General features: G+C 43.0%; 1 protein-coding gene across 11 annotated transcripts in view; it reads left to right on the top strand.

Annotated features, from left to right (window-relative positions):
- Nucleotides 1-14,084, top strand: part of FLT1 (fms related receptor tyrosine kinase 1) — a 482,624-nt gene that overhangs the window by 369,850 nt on the left and 98,690 nt on the right. For 2 of the 11 annotated variants that reach the window (XM_083437024.1, XM_083437022.1), the window contains exon 1: nt 4,952-5,218. The exons of 8 other annotated variants lie outside the window; for them this stretch is intronic. In XM_083437024.1, coding sequence (XP_083293150.1) covers nt 5,143-5,218 — 76 coding nt within the window. In that variant the 5' untranslated portion in view covers nt 4,952-5,142. Of the gene's footprint in view, nt 1-2,001; nt 4,831-4,951; nt 5,219-14,084 lie in introns of those variants that run through there. One more of the 11 variants, XM_083437032.1, reaches the window with a different exon arrangement.

Raw genomic sequence — 14,084 nt, 5'->3', positions numbered from 1 at the left:
TTGCTCAATGTGGAAGTGAACTGAGTAGTGAGGGACCTTTTTCTAGCTTCACCTTATTTACCAGCTATGACCATTCCTAACACATTTGAATTGCTGTGGTTATCCATAAGTCAACTCTGGTTTAAATTACTGCAGGATGCTTCATGTGAGGCTGCCATTGAAAAGCATTTATGCCACAGCAAAATGGTACAAAATGTTCCAGCCGGGTCAGGATTTTGGCTGTATTTTAACTATAAGCATTTTAACTATATTACACCTATTTTATTTTATTTGTGCAGGTTGCTGCACAATATTTTACATCAATTTTGTTTTCCTCTGCATGAACTCAAATCAAGATACAGTGGTAGAAGAAGAAGAGTTTGGATTTGATATCCCGCCTTTCACTCCCTTTAAGGAGTCTCAAAGCGGCTAACATTCTCCTTTCCCTTCCTCCCCCACAACAAACACTCTGTGAGGTGAGTGGGCTGAGAGACTTCAAAGAAGTGTGACTGGCCCAAGGTCACCCAGCAGTTGCATGTGGAGGAGCGGAGACGCGAACCCGGTTCCCCAGATTACGAGACTACCACTCTTAACCACTACACCACACTGGCGCTCGATGCGATGTGGTACCTCGGGATGCGAACAGGATCTGTTCCAGAGCCCCGTCCTGAACAGAACGTAAGACGCGACAGCGCATCTGCGCGGGTCGCATTTCACCGCTTCCACGCATGTGTGTGACATCATTTTGACCGTCTGCGCATGCGCAAGTGGCGAAACCCAGAAGTAACACGCTCCGTTACTTCTGGGTCACCGCAGAGCGCAACCCGAAAGCGCTCAACCTGAAGTATATTTATGACTGTACTGGGGCTAACATTTAAAACCCTAAATGGCATGGGACTTGAGTACCATCTTCTGTATATCTCCCTGTTTGTTCTGGTCATCATCTGACATACTACTCCAGCTCATCCAACCCCGTGGTGCCCAGTGGCTGGCTACCAGGGAGTTTTCTGTTGTAGTAACCATCTTGTGGAATGCATTGCCAACTAAGATTCATCAGGCCCTATGCCAGTCTGCTGCTGAACATACCCTGTTGCCCCTCTTGCTATTTGTTCCTGAAGGTGCATGCCCTTCACTGCAAACAGCAGGGAAGGGCACTATTTTTAGCAGGAAACTGGTGTGAGTCTTCAATCAGGAGTGCAATATATATCAGGTGGGCAACAACTGCTTTTTATTTGAAAAATAAATGGGTGGAGTAGTTTGGTCCTCATCATGTGCTTGTCCTACATCAACAGGTGCTGATAACAAACCTGAATTTATGATACAGCTGGTATATGTTTGCCTAGAGGGAAACTGTTCTACTACCTCCTAGTTCATTCGACCTGTCATGAAAAGATGGGTAAGGATGTGACTTGTTCTATGCTCTCCTAACTTTTTCAGTTTCTGAATACGAGCTTTTTCTTGTTCCTTGTTCAGCATGGACCTGTTTCTTGTGGTGGATGATGTTTCAACTGAAATTTCAGTAGGCTTGGGTCCTCTGCAGTGAACTGCGAAAGTTGTAGCAACTCCTGGATCTTTATCACATGGGAAGTCATGGAACTTGAAAGGAAGTAGGGTTGGTGAAGTAGAGTTTTGGGTTGGGAAATTCATCTAAAGATCAGATTAGGGCTTATCCTCTACTGCTGTTTCTTTCCCATTTTTAATTCCTTTTGGGAGACAGGGCCTTATCTCTCATTATTAAAACAAGGAAAAGCATTTGGATTTGCTTATGTGATGGGAAAGAAGTAAGATCAAGGCTTTATAGAAATCACATTTTCCCAGCTGTTCCATAATAATAATAATAATGTTTGGGAATTTTGAAAATAGAGAATAGGATCCTTGTATAACATTCACATCAATAAAAATGAACCCTGTGGCTTCTTGTTCTTTTCCTCTGAGATATTTGTTATTGGCCAGTATCAAGGACAGGATATGAATCTAAGATGTAGGACCATCAGCCAGTCCTACAATGATGAGAAGGTTTTTTGTTGTTTTTTACATTTTAATAAGAGTTTTTCACGTCTTCAGGAAACACTCCAACCAATGCTTTTAAAACTGGAAAGCTGAATCATAAAAAAAAAATCCTGATTCAATATGGTTTTGTGGGACTCAAGAGATCTGGGCTGTTTTTGGCTTCGTCACTAACTTCCTGTGATGTTAGCCCAATTGCTTAATTTCCGTGTGCTTTCATTTCCTTCTCTGTAAATTAGGATAATGACGTTTGCTTACCTAGCAGGTGTGTTGTGTGGGAGTACATTAACTAATATTTAATAATATATATTGAGAAATCTTCATAAAGACATCCTGCTCATGTATTGTTATTTATGTACAATTGTTGCGGCCATGTGTTCTTCAGGGCAGAGAATTATATTTTTTTCAATATATTTGCAATTTTGTAAAATACCACTCTTTCACGGCCACATCACTGTATTGTTGCAACAATAACAAGTTTAGCAATCCTTATATCACTAGAACAATTAGCCATATATGCCACCTCAAGATTACAAAATACGTAATTCAGCATGATCATGGCAAATATGCCTGTAATAAAGCATTCAGTGCTGGTATTTGAGGTAAATAACTGTTAATATTGAAGAAATAGCATGCAAATGCAATAATCTAAAATTAGAATAATCAGAGGAATTTCTGTGAAAATCTGCTGCTCAAGCTTGAGAAAACAGAATTCAGGGTAGGATTCTTCCAATACTTTTTGCATATAACCTTTTTTTTCTAGGCATGAGACAAGCAAAGTGTGGATGAGACCTTAGTTCAATATCATCCATAGTATCAAAGGTACAAGACATCAGGAAATTCTGCAGAGCAAACCCTACTAAAAGGAACAAGAGCTATGCAAAAGCACAGGAAGTGCTTCTAGAATGGATCATTTTGTTCTGAGTGTGTTTTTACGTTGTTGGAAACTGAGCGTAGCTTACACTTGTCATGATGATATGTGATTGGAACAAATAAAGTATTAGCTACTGAGAGGTCACATCTGATCATCTAATGCCAATAGTATAAAATTGCCAATTACATGTGCTGTTTTGTTTAGGTAGCTTTGAAAATACATCTAGCTGCTTCCCACTACTCAGGGTGCTTCCAGGCCACCTGTTTATAGAGCATTCATTCTGATTTCTTTGCAAGGAGACTAGACAGAGTTGGCTATTTATTTATCTTTTTAGTTTGTGGAGAGGCTAGATGATGTCATATAGAAGCAAGTGTTCTCATGCTTTCCAGTGCATTTTCCCATCACTTCTGATACTGCAAGCGCATTTGTTGTGCAAGCCCTCCAAATCAACTATAACTGCACGACCTAAATTTGAATGCAATGCAAAAACAGTAATAGCCTGGAAGCACCCTCAAAGTGGTACATGTTCATAGATCATTATAAGCATCTGTTACTATAGCATAGCACATTAAAAAAATATCCATGCTCAAAGATGAGCAAAAAAATAAGAAAACTTTGAACACCCCTTATAGAAGAGATTTTTCCTCCAATTGCTTTTGTATTTATCCTTTATCTTTTCCACATAGCAATAAAATAATGAAGAGGGGGTATATGGAGGAAAGAGTATTTTGGTACACCAAACAAATTTTGTAATTTAAGTTTAGAGATAGCCGACTTCTTAGAATAGCATTTACTGTGCTAGTCCATAAACCTATAACAGATTATAGCTATAATTAAGCAGGGCAGAGGTAGTAAGTGTGATTGCAAGCTCCCCATCGTCTACTATCGACGTTTAGCTAGTTAAATCTAAGCGTTGCTGTTAGTCGTGTTAGCTGCTCCCGGGGACGCTTCTGAACCGTCTCATGTTGCATGAGTTCGTGAACGAGTTCTTAGAAACCGAAGGCTGCGGTTGCTGCTTGCAAGAGGGGACCCCAGACTCCGCCTACAGAGGATCGTGATGATCTTGTCCTAGCCTCAGAAGCGATTGGGAACCACACGCCTAGGTACGAAGTCACATAGAGCGATATTGATCTCCGGGATGAAACATCCTGGAGGAGGAAGTTTCCTCAAATGCTGATGTAGTTGCATCACTTAGGGGGTTGAGATAGATAAAAAGAAGTTTTGGTCTCGGATTCAGTTGGATCGCAGATTGGGCAATCCATGTAGAGAATGGTTAGCCTCTTAGCAGCTCAAGAGGAACGGTTGATAAGATAGGACAGATACCTTCCAGTTTTATGTCGTTTGCGTGCTTTCCGTTTTCCTGCCCTCTAGAACTGCAAAAGATCTACCACGCTGCTTACATAGAACCTCCACTTTTCAAAGCAAGACACAGTAGTCATTAGGGAGGACCAGCTGATGGGGTATCCTGGAGACATCTGAATGGCCGCTGTGAGGAGCAAGCTCTTCGGGGCGATTGACTTTTGGTCAGTTCCAAGAGGGCTTTTCTTACGCTTTTACCTAGTTCCCCAAACAAATTTAAACGGGCTTTTTCACCTGGTTCACTCCCCCCCCCCCCGGCTTCCACTGCGTTGTGCGTCTCGCAGTTATTCCTAAGTTCAGTACAAAACCTGAACACTTCCAGTTTTTGTGGAAATCTGCGAAGTCCGCTTCTTAAGAGTGGCGCCGTTCTTGGACGGAACTGCCAATAAATCCCTGCGATTTTCTATCGACCCACCCGCACGGCGGGATCAGTTTGGCACAGCAAGTACAACCAGGGTGCTTAACACCTCCCCGCCCCCTCCCCGCGCAATGGAATCCGATCTGGAGTGGAGCGTGCCAGAGACGAGAAGTCGTGCTCCTCGTTCCCCTTCAGAAATCTGCCGGCCAATCTTAACTATCTCACCCCAGGCAGGAAGCGGGGTCGGCCGAAGGTATTGCTGTAATGGGGGGGGGGGGCAGAGACGGACAGGGGGGGCAAGTGACGTGGGGGGTGGAGGCGTGATTGGGAAGGAGGATGTGGGCTGGGGAGGTTATAAAAGGGCCGAGCCCGGCAAGCTGAGCGCCCTTCGGATACTACCTTTTGCTTTCGATCCGCTCCGTCTGCGGAGGAGGGAAGGGGAGAGCGAGAGGAGGGAAAGTTCCTATTCCGCGGCGCCGGGGTTTGCCGGACCTTGGGCGAGAGAGGGAGCAGGACTCACTTCGGAGCAGTTAGTTTCCTCCTTGCAGCGATCGGCGTGCTTCGGATGGGCGGCATGTTTGGTTGGGGGCTTTCTGGAGCCGTGCTGGGCGGGCTGCTGAACTGCTGGCTCCTTCTGGCAGGTAAGTGCTGCTGGCGGCGGACCGACAAGTCCCTTCTGTGCCCGGGGCGCACGGGCGCCGCTCCATCCTTTACGCCTTTCTGGATCCTGCGGACGGGGATCTGAAAGGAGTCAGGCTTTAGGACAACGCACGAGAGAAAGGGGCCCTCGGGGTCTGCCAGGATCCAGCCAGCGTGTCCCTGTTCCGGCTCCCTCCAAGGCTGGTGTAGCGCAGCGCGCGGGCGCGCTTACCTTGCGGCACCTTGCGCTCGCTTGTCTAAAATGCGCTCGGTTTTTAAGCGACGGGTCATCATTGCCATCGCAGAAACGAGAGCGGGGCGTTGGAAACCTGTCAGGAAGGACATCCTCCTTCATCTGAACAAGGGCTTTCCCCCAGAACCAGCTTCTTGGATTTTGATTGTCAGGCCAGGCTGCTCCGCAATTGCCGCCGCCGCCTAGTTGTAATCTGAAAAAAGTAATCGCTTACAAAATTGGCCACGCGGAATGGGGTCGGAATGAACGCTCCAGTCCTCTGGGATCAGGTCAGCCTCTCGACACTGAGGCTTCTCCAGGAAGGTTCCTATGGGCTTTCCCCAACCGCACCATTTGTACGGGGATGCGCGTTCCACCCCCTCCCAGTGGGCGAGCGGCCCTTCCATATACCCCTCTCTGCAACCAGCTGCTTGGGCTTTCCACGTGGATTTTTCGAAGGGTGCTCCCTTCTTAAAGAAATTAATAGCCCTCTCCAGTATTCCACTAGTGCATGCCCACCCCTCCCTTCTCTCCCTCCTAATGTGGATATAGAAGGAGCAGCTTGTAACTTCTGATGGTTCCAGCCTTGCACTGCGGCTGGGAAAAGAATTCGCATTCTGACCATCTGCCTTTCAAATACGCGGATCTAAAATGCCTGGTGTGGCACCAAGTCCGAGAGCTTCTTATTGGTAGGAAAATGCCAGGTGAACAAAACAAAGCAGAACTGGCTGGGAGACTGGAGAATCCAAAGCTCTTCCCGTAGAATGTGACATTCGTTTTCTTTCCTGACATGGGCTGGGATGCTGGAAGCTAAGGGTCGGCGCGGTCCAGGCATGGGCTGTTGTCTATAAAAAGGAGTACCAGGGTTGGAATTTTATGCACGCAGGAGTTTCTGCATGTATGTGATTGTCGTGGGACTTGATGCTGAATTAAAAGGGTGATGACTTTTTTCCTCTTCTGTGCCAACCCAGCGAAGTGTTTTCTTAATTCTAAGCCTAGTGTCTTGAAGGGAGGAACTGTCCTGGGTGCTCTAAAAGGACTAACTCCCGGTTAACCTATACATTAAAGCTATCTTCATTTTAAAGTACTTAACAATTGCATTTTGCAGTTATGTGGAGATTGGCAATGGGGCTGAGAAACTGACCTGCGGAGTCTCATCATCACTGATTCGGTTTGGATTAGAAATATGCTGCTGACAGCACCGCTTTCCTTTTAAGTTTAAACTTGGAAATCAGGCTGCTTTGTTGGGAGCAGGGAGCACTGACATCAGAGCGGTTTTCTTACAAATAAAGCGATTAAGAACGTGGTAGCATTTATGTGGTATTTTTCGGTATTCAGATATGCCACCCAGTTCAACAGAAGTATTTCACTGGTTGAAATGGAGCCTGCTTCCAAGAAACTGGGATAAAGTCTACAGTCATGTGCACACTTATCTGAGAGCCAGTGCAATAGTAAGTGTGTTTTCACAAGTGACATATTTGTGTGTGTTTGCGCGCGCGCACACAGTTAAGTTGTGTCTTCAGTTCTTTTGCTTCAATAAAACTTACATTGACTAGGATGTACATTGAATTGAAAAAACTCACTTCTGATTTGTATCTGGCATGGGCAAAATTCACATTGGCATAAATAGTGTAAGAAAAGTCCAAAGATGCTACTTAATGTCATATACGAAAATGGCTGTCGTTTGGAACATGTTGCTGGTGAAGGCTATTAATGTGGGAAAGGTATCAGATCATTTTAAACAGGATGTAGGATCTATGTATGAGTTAGAGGTGTTGGAAACACAAATAAGCATCACTTACGAAAACTGTCCTTAATCTCATATCTAGTGGACATTTCTTCTGCTTGATTTTTATCCAATAAGCAGCTTGTGGCTCCTTAATATGCTTGTGACAGTTAATGGGTGGATGATCATACACAGTGCTATTCTATGTCTGATTGACAAAAGTTGCTGAAATCCATATATATATATATATATATATATATGCTAAAATGATTCAGTGTTATAGAAGCAAAGAGTGAACAGAACATAAAACAGGCACCACACTTAAGTCTGTAGTGTCCTGCATTGTTGAGATTATTATTAGCAAGCAAAATCTTAATATGTGATAAATAAGTGTTTAAGAACACATGAACCTACTGGATCAGGCCAATGACCTGTCTAGTCCTGCACCCCATTCACACAGTGGGCAAACAGTTGCACTCAGATCTTGCTTTCAGACTTTCCATAGGCAATAGCACTCACCCCACTTGGGATTCCTAGCATTCAAAGGCATACTGCCTCCGACAGAGGAAGCAGAACATAACCATTGTGACTAGTGGCCATTAGAAATATGGATATTCAGTTTTATCAAGAAGATGCAATTGGTTGTGAACTGAATATATATTTAGTGGCCAATCCAGACTTGCTGTCAGGCATTGTGTTTAGAGGCAATGTATAACAACATGCACAGTTGCTAATGGTGAGCATATTTGTGAGCATCACACTAAGTTGTCCATAAGAACTTGTATTGAGTTTCCTTTCTTGGATCCAAACTGCATAGAGACATTGGAGCAGATTTATAGAAGTTCTGAAGGTTTTCTGTGGGTTGCACAATTCTAAGAACAATCGAAATAAAGTGATAGAACTTACATTCGGGACAATGTACTGTGTGTTTCAAAGAGTTAAACCAACATTTTAAACCAGTTCAGGAAGACAATTTGGGTTAAACAGGATTTAGGCTGCAATTATCTGTACGTTTCCTTAGAACAAGTTCCAGTGGACTTACAGTGGTACCTCAGGTTACAGATGCTTCAGGTTACAGACGCTTCAGGTTACAGACTCCGCTAACCCAGAAATAGTACCTCGGGTTAAGAACTTTGCTTCAGGATGAGAACAGAAATCGCACGGCAGCAGCAGGAGACCCCATTAGCTAAAGTGGTACCTCAGGTTAAGAACAGTTTCAGGTTAAGAACCGACCTCCAGAATGAATTAAGTTCTTAACCCGAGGTTAAGAATACCAACAATATTATGTAGGGTTGGCACTGATACACTTTTTCAGATTTCCCAATCTTGGCCTTAGTGTCATCAAGTGTTATTTGAAAAACTTCTTTTTTGAAGTACCAGGCTTGTTTTTTCCTATGTATTTGAAGTGTCTGAGTACTCTTATTTATGTTGCAGCTCCTCTCCATAGCATTAGTCAGAGCATCTCAAGTGGAAGTTTGTGTTCAGCAACCAATGTGGATTCCTGTGCAAGGCAAGCAGATCAGAGATGGAGATTTTGTCATTTGCTGCTAAATAGAAGAGTAAATCTGCCTAACACAATGGAAGGGTAGATTGCTTGAGGTTGCTCTACTGTCCCTTAAAATGAATATTGACTATTTAAGTAGCATCCTCATTTATGTAGTAATAAAGTCAGATTAATTTGGAGGAACAGAAGAGGGTGGTGGATCTAGAGATATAAGAGCAGTAATATCATCAGGGCAGGACTTTGGGGCAGAAGTCCAGGGCCCTCTTAGCAAAATGAGCAGGCTGGTTTACTACATGTAGAAGTTTACTGCTTGAGAGGCAAGTACACAGTACACAGACCATGTAAGCACCATTGTATGAGACAAAATATTGGGGGAAATAAGACCAGTTTATGCTGGATCTGGAAGTGTGGATAGGAGTCAGTGTAACACTCAAATATCCTTCCATGGTCCTCGTACACTTGGAAGACTTTTCTGTAATTGCAGTAACTAGGAAATGCAATAAGCAGGCCAAAGGAAATAAAACTGGTACTCATAAGTGTTCAGTTTACTTTAGAATTTTAATTAGTGGCAAATCTGGGGTTTGTATTTGTACACTTTCTTGAATGGCAGCAAATAGCTTCCTGTGGCACTGCATGCTATAAAGACCAGCAGCTGCTGGTGATGAGGCAGTAGTGGATAGCTATGCTGTGTTCCCACCATAGGTACTGGTATAGTATCAGTGACCTTTCGAAACCATCCTTGACCGTTTTGCACATTTTATGTGAGGTGCTGGATACTACACATTTGCTCATATTGATTAATGTATTTATGGACAGACTATGGTAGCAAAGAAAGTAAGTGAGATTGAAGGAGCTAAGGGTATCAAAGCACAACTAAGGCTTCGGTTGACAGACCTTATCTTCAGAGTACAATGAAAAGGTTTGTTTCTTTAAACTAAGGAAATATAGAGAAGACCAGAAATATTCCTACAAATAATATTTTTAAGAATTGTGGAGGTTTTGTCACTTCCTCTAGAGAAAGTCAGACAATGGTGAGTATATTTGCCCCACAGAATTCAATGGGGTTGACTGTCATTTCCTCTTCCTCCTGCTTTCTTTGAGGGTGCATGTGTCTAGGGATCTCTGTGTCACTTGAGAATTCACATTACTTTGTCAATCAAGTGCTTCAGCTCAGTGGTAGAGCATTTGCTTTCCATGCGGAACATTCCATGTCCGATTCCCAGCATCTCCACACAGAGCTGGGAATGCCTGCTCTCGGAAATCTAGACAACTTCTGCCAGTCAGTGTATATCAGGGACTCCCAAGCCAGAGACTGTGGACTACCAGTGGACCACAAACTTCATTCAAGTGGTCTGCATCATGTCTGTAAAAATACAATTTAAAATCATTCATGATCTAGTACAGTGCCTTACAGTTGCTACAGCAGGGCAAAAAATCAGAAACGTTCAAGTGATCCATGGGAGAGAGAAAAAGTTTGGGAACCACTGACAGTACTGAGCTATTTGTACTAATAAAGCAGCCTCCTTAAGCTTCCTATATTTTTAATAATTCCTAGGATTCTTTGGGGGAAGTGAAGCCATGCCAATTGAAGTGATATAAATTTGACAGAGTTATAGTGTAATTATGCCCTATGTCTTCATGGAGCCATTTCTCAGCTGTTGCTTGAACTGCACTCAGATGAGCTTAACAGAACAATCCATAGAATAGGAAGCCAGCATAATTTACGTCAGGATAAGTACTGCCAGTGCAATTTACCCTTATTCCAAACTCCCATTTTGCCAATGTAATTTTTGCTGGGTTGCTAGATCACATGACTGAGCTGAGTTTGGAATTGGGTATATCTCCTCCTGCCCTATCACATCCCCACCACACACCCCAGAACATCCCCTTTGAAATATACTTGGAGTCAAGCGAGAAGCTGCTGTCGGTTGCCATTCTGAGCTCCTTGGGGCCCGGAGCTGAAGCCTGGATACACGGTGCAAGGCAGCGGTGCGGCAGGTGGCGGTGTTGTGGTGCTGTGTGTGGCGGTCAGCTCAGCGGGATCCCATCCTTGTCGCCAGTGAAATATCCTCGGAGTCGAGAGTGGATTTCATGCTATTTATTCAGCTCATAGTGGTGAGGAGGAATGGAAGTTCCCCCAGAATGTCTGTTTTATATACATTATTTACACAATGGGCCCCACGTGATTGGCTACTTCCAGGATTCACCTGTAGGCCAACCAGGTTGCGGATTCACTTCCACCTGGAGCTGGATTGGGTGGCTCCTGTGGACCAATCAGACTGCTGCATTCTGGACCCTATTGTTCTAGGACCAATCAGACTGCTGCCTTTTGGATCCTATTCAACTTAGTACAGTGGTGCCTCGCAAGACGAAAAGAATCCGTTCCGGGAGTCTTTTCGTCTTGCGATTTTTTCGTCTTGCGAAGCAAGCCCATTGACGTAGTAGCGCTATTAGTGCTATTGGCTAAAAAAGGGCTAAAAACGGCTTTTTTAGGGGGGGGGATTAGCGGTTTTGCTGCTAAAATGCTTTTAGCAGCATAGCGATTCAGAATAAGGGGTTTTGGAGCAAAAAAAAAATTTCGATTTTTTTCGTCATTTTTCGTCTTGCGAAGCAAGCCCATAGGGAAATTCGTCTTGCGAAGCGCCTCTGCAGACGGAAAACCCTTTCGTCTTGCGGGTTTCCCGTCTTGCGAGGCATTCGTCTTGCGGGGCACCACTGTACATAACACCTTTTATGGGACTTACCCTGCCTCAGCTGAGTTGTGATGGAAGACTTACACAGTGTATCTGTGGCTGAGCCGGGACGGAAGACTTCAGCTGGAGATTTGCTTATTCCAAACCTCCAACTGATTTTGAATTTTGGATTTCTCCCTAAAAGGAAGCACTGTGCCAGATTATAGACTGTACGTGCATCATTTATATTATTATTTATATACAGCCTGTTGGCATATTAATAATAAATAAACAATAAAAGCATAATAACCCAGTTAAAACAATGTAAAATAGCAAAATGACAAAATACTTGCCCATCACTTTGGATATGTGTTTATGAGCTGCATTCATACCATCACCACAAACACAGTTCCCCAACATTCTAATCTCATTTGAAATGCAGGCTTTATATTTAATCCAGGGCTGACCCACTCATGAGGCAAGGTGAGGTGACTGCCTCAGGTGACAGGATCCACAGGAGCAGCAGATCCCAGTGCAGATTTTTATTGCCCCTTTGTTCCTGTTGTCAATCTTCACTCTTCCCTAGTGAGGAAAGGGGAGCCATTTTGTGGCTCATCTAAGGTGCCAAAGTGTTTTGGGCTGGCTCTGATTTAATCAACAGATTTTTTTCAAGTCATCTGCAGAAATTCATACGATTAATCGATTGCATTTTATTTAACCAGGTTGCAGTCCTGCCATCCACCTCTCCCATCTCTCTCTAAGCTTCAGTGGGTGAGCTTACCATTCAGCAAGAGCAAATCACGTCAGCTAAGAATGCAACTAACTGCACAATATTAAGCCATTCAATGGGATGTTTATTACCTTTTGAGCATTCCTGTATACTCCCACTGACTTCTGTATACTAGTTCTCATTCTGATACTTAAAATAAATGAGCCTTTTTGCGAGAAAAAAACTTAGAATGGTGGAAATTAGAGATTCCTATTAAGAGATGTTGATCACCCTCCTACCTGTGTAAGAAGCATTTCTTAATGTATACAATATATACTCCAGTAGTGCTGGTTTGATTGAATTGCTCACTTTGGCTAGCAGGTAATCGTAAAAAAAATAATGTAAGGCCTGTTTAATGAGCCTTAAAAACTTCGTGGAAATGATTTGTAATAGAGATCTTCATTGCCCACTGAAGAAATGTTAGATTCATTAGGTTTTAAGCTCTGTGTCTACTGCAATTTGAAAAGATAAATACATTATTTTCATTAATAACTTCAGTAAAGGTTACTCAGTGTATTAATGGGGTGTCTGTTCTAAATGGTTTTAAAAAATTGACCTGGGCTTCCCTATGGAGAGATGAATAGTTGCCTGAGGCAGTAACATGGTGCATCAATTAAGTGAAGAGCCAGAAGTCTGTGGCTTCAATATAGTTATGTACCCATCTTTTCAGATTACTAAGCAATAAGCAAAATATGGTAATCCTCCTAGGTAGAAATGAGTTGCTGTTTGTTGTGTGGTTACGGTGTGAATTCTAAGCACACCAAGAAACTTTTAACTGCCACAAGACACTGGTCTTTTTGTAGGTCCAACCATGAGGCAAGCTAAGCAGTGGTGCAGTTGTGTGATTTTAAACTTTGTATGTCATTTAGGAAGCCTATTTATATGGTAATGTGTATAACTTTACTTACTTCAAAAGGTGGTAAACCAGCCTTGTGGCATTTGGGGGCTCTCCTGAGTAGGGTCCTAGACCTCTGCCCCCAAGTTTTGTTCTGATGGCACCACTGAAGCTGGGAGTTATTCATTCTTTGGAAACCGTCTACCAATCTGGGGGAATGGGGTGGTAGTGCTTTGTTTACAATGCTTTGTTTACTGCATGGTTGGAGACTACAATCTGCAGCCATTTCTCCTAGTTGGTACTAAGTTCTGATCATACTGTACTTGTTAGTCCCTTCCCACATATTGTCTATGTCAGTGAATTGTGATAGAATAAATCAATGCTACAAAGCCCCTTCCCCTAGTTTCCCAATGATAATGAGTTGATAGCTTCAGTGAAAGATCATGATCACAAATTAATGCAGATATAAAATAGAGTATATTTGAGTCTTGACTCTGTATAAGTGTAGGGGGTGGGGAAGCAGATACAGCTCTCTGAAGTGTTTCAGGCTAAATTCAACCACTAATGTGTTGAGAATGCTTGTATATGTTTTAAAGTCAATTCCGTATTAATTAAGAATGAATCAAAGCCCTTTCTTGAATTGATATATTGTAGCAAAATTCATCACAATCAGCCAGCAGGTGTATTTATTTCCAAATTTACCTTTTAGCTACTGTTACTGAACAGTAACTAAAAGGAAGCAACTACTTAATATTTTATTAGGTTTTTATTTTAACATCCTTGTTCAGACTAAAGTGTGTGAATTCAAGCTATTATTCTGACTCTGCTGCCAGGTCAGGTGCACACAGCTGCCCTTTGCTACTGTATGGAAGTAAGCTTTATTGAACGTAGTTCAATAAACATGCACAGGATTCAGGTGTAAATAATTTAAAATATGTGTGGCTATATCTTTCTGTGTCTGTTTATACAGGTGTTTGACTCTGTTTTTAAAGTATGCCCCACGGAGAGCCTAAAGGTCCATAAATAACAACACCCTAGTGGTCCCAGGCCCTAAGGAAGTTAGATTGGCTTCAACCAGAGCAAGGGCCTTTTCAGCACTGGCTCCGGCCTGGTGGAACGCTCTGCCTCAT

The sequence above is a fragment of the Podarcis tiliguerta genome (genome assembly GCF_965153285.1).
Source record: "Podarcis tiliguerta genome assembly, chromosome: 4".
In the NCBI taxonomy this organism is placed as follows: Eukaryota; Metazoa; Chordata; class Lepidosauria; order Squamata; family Lacertidae; genus Podarcis; species Podarcis tiliguerta.
The sequence above is the reverse complement of the archived record's forward strand: the minus strand, read 5'-3'. Positions and strand labels throughout refer to the sequence as shown.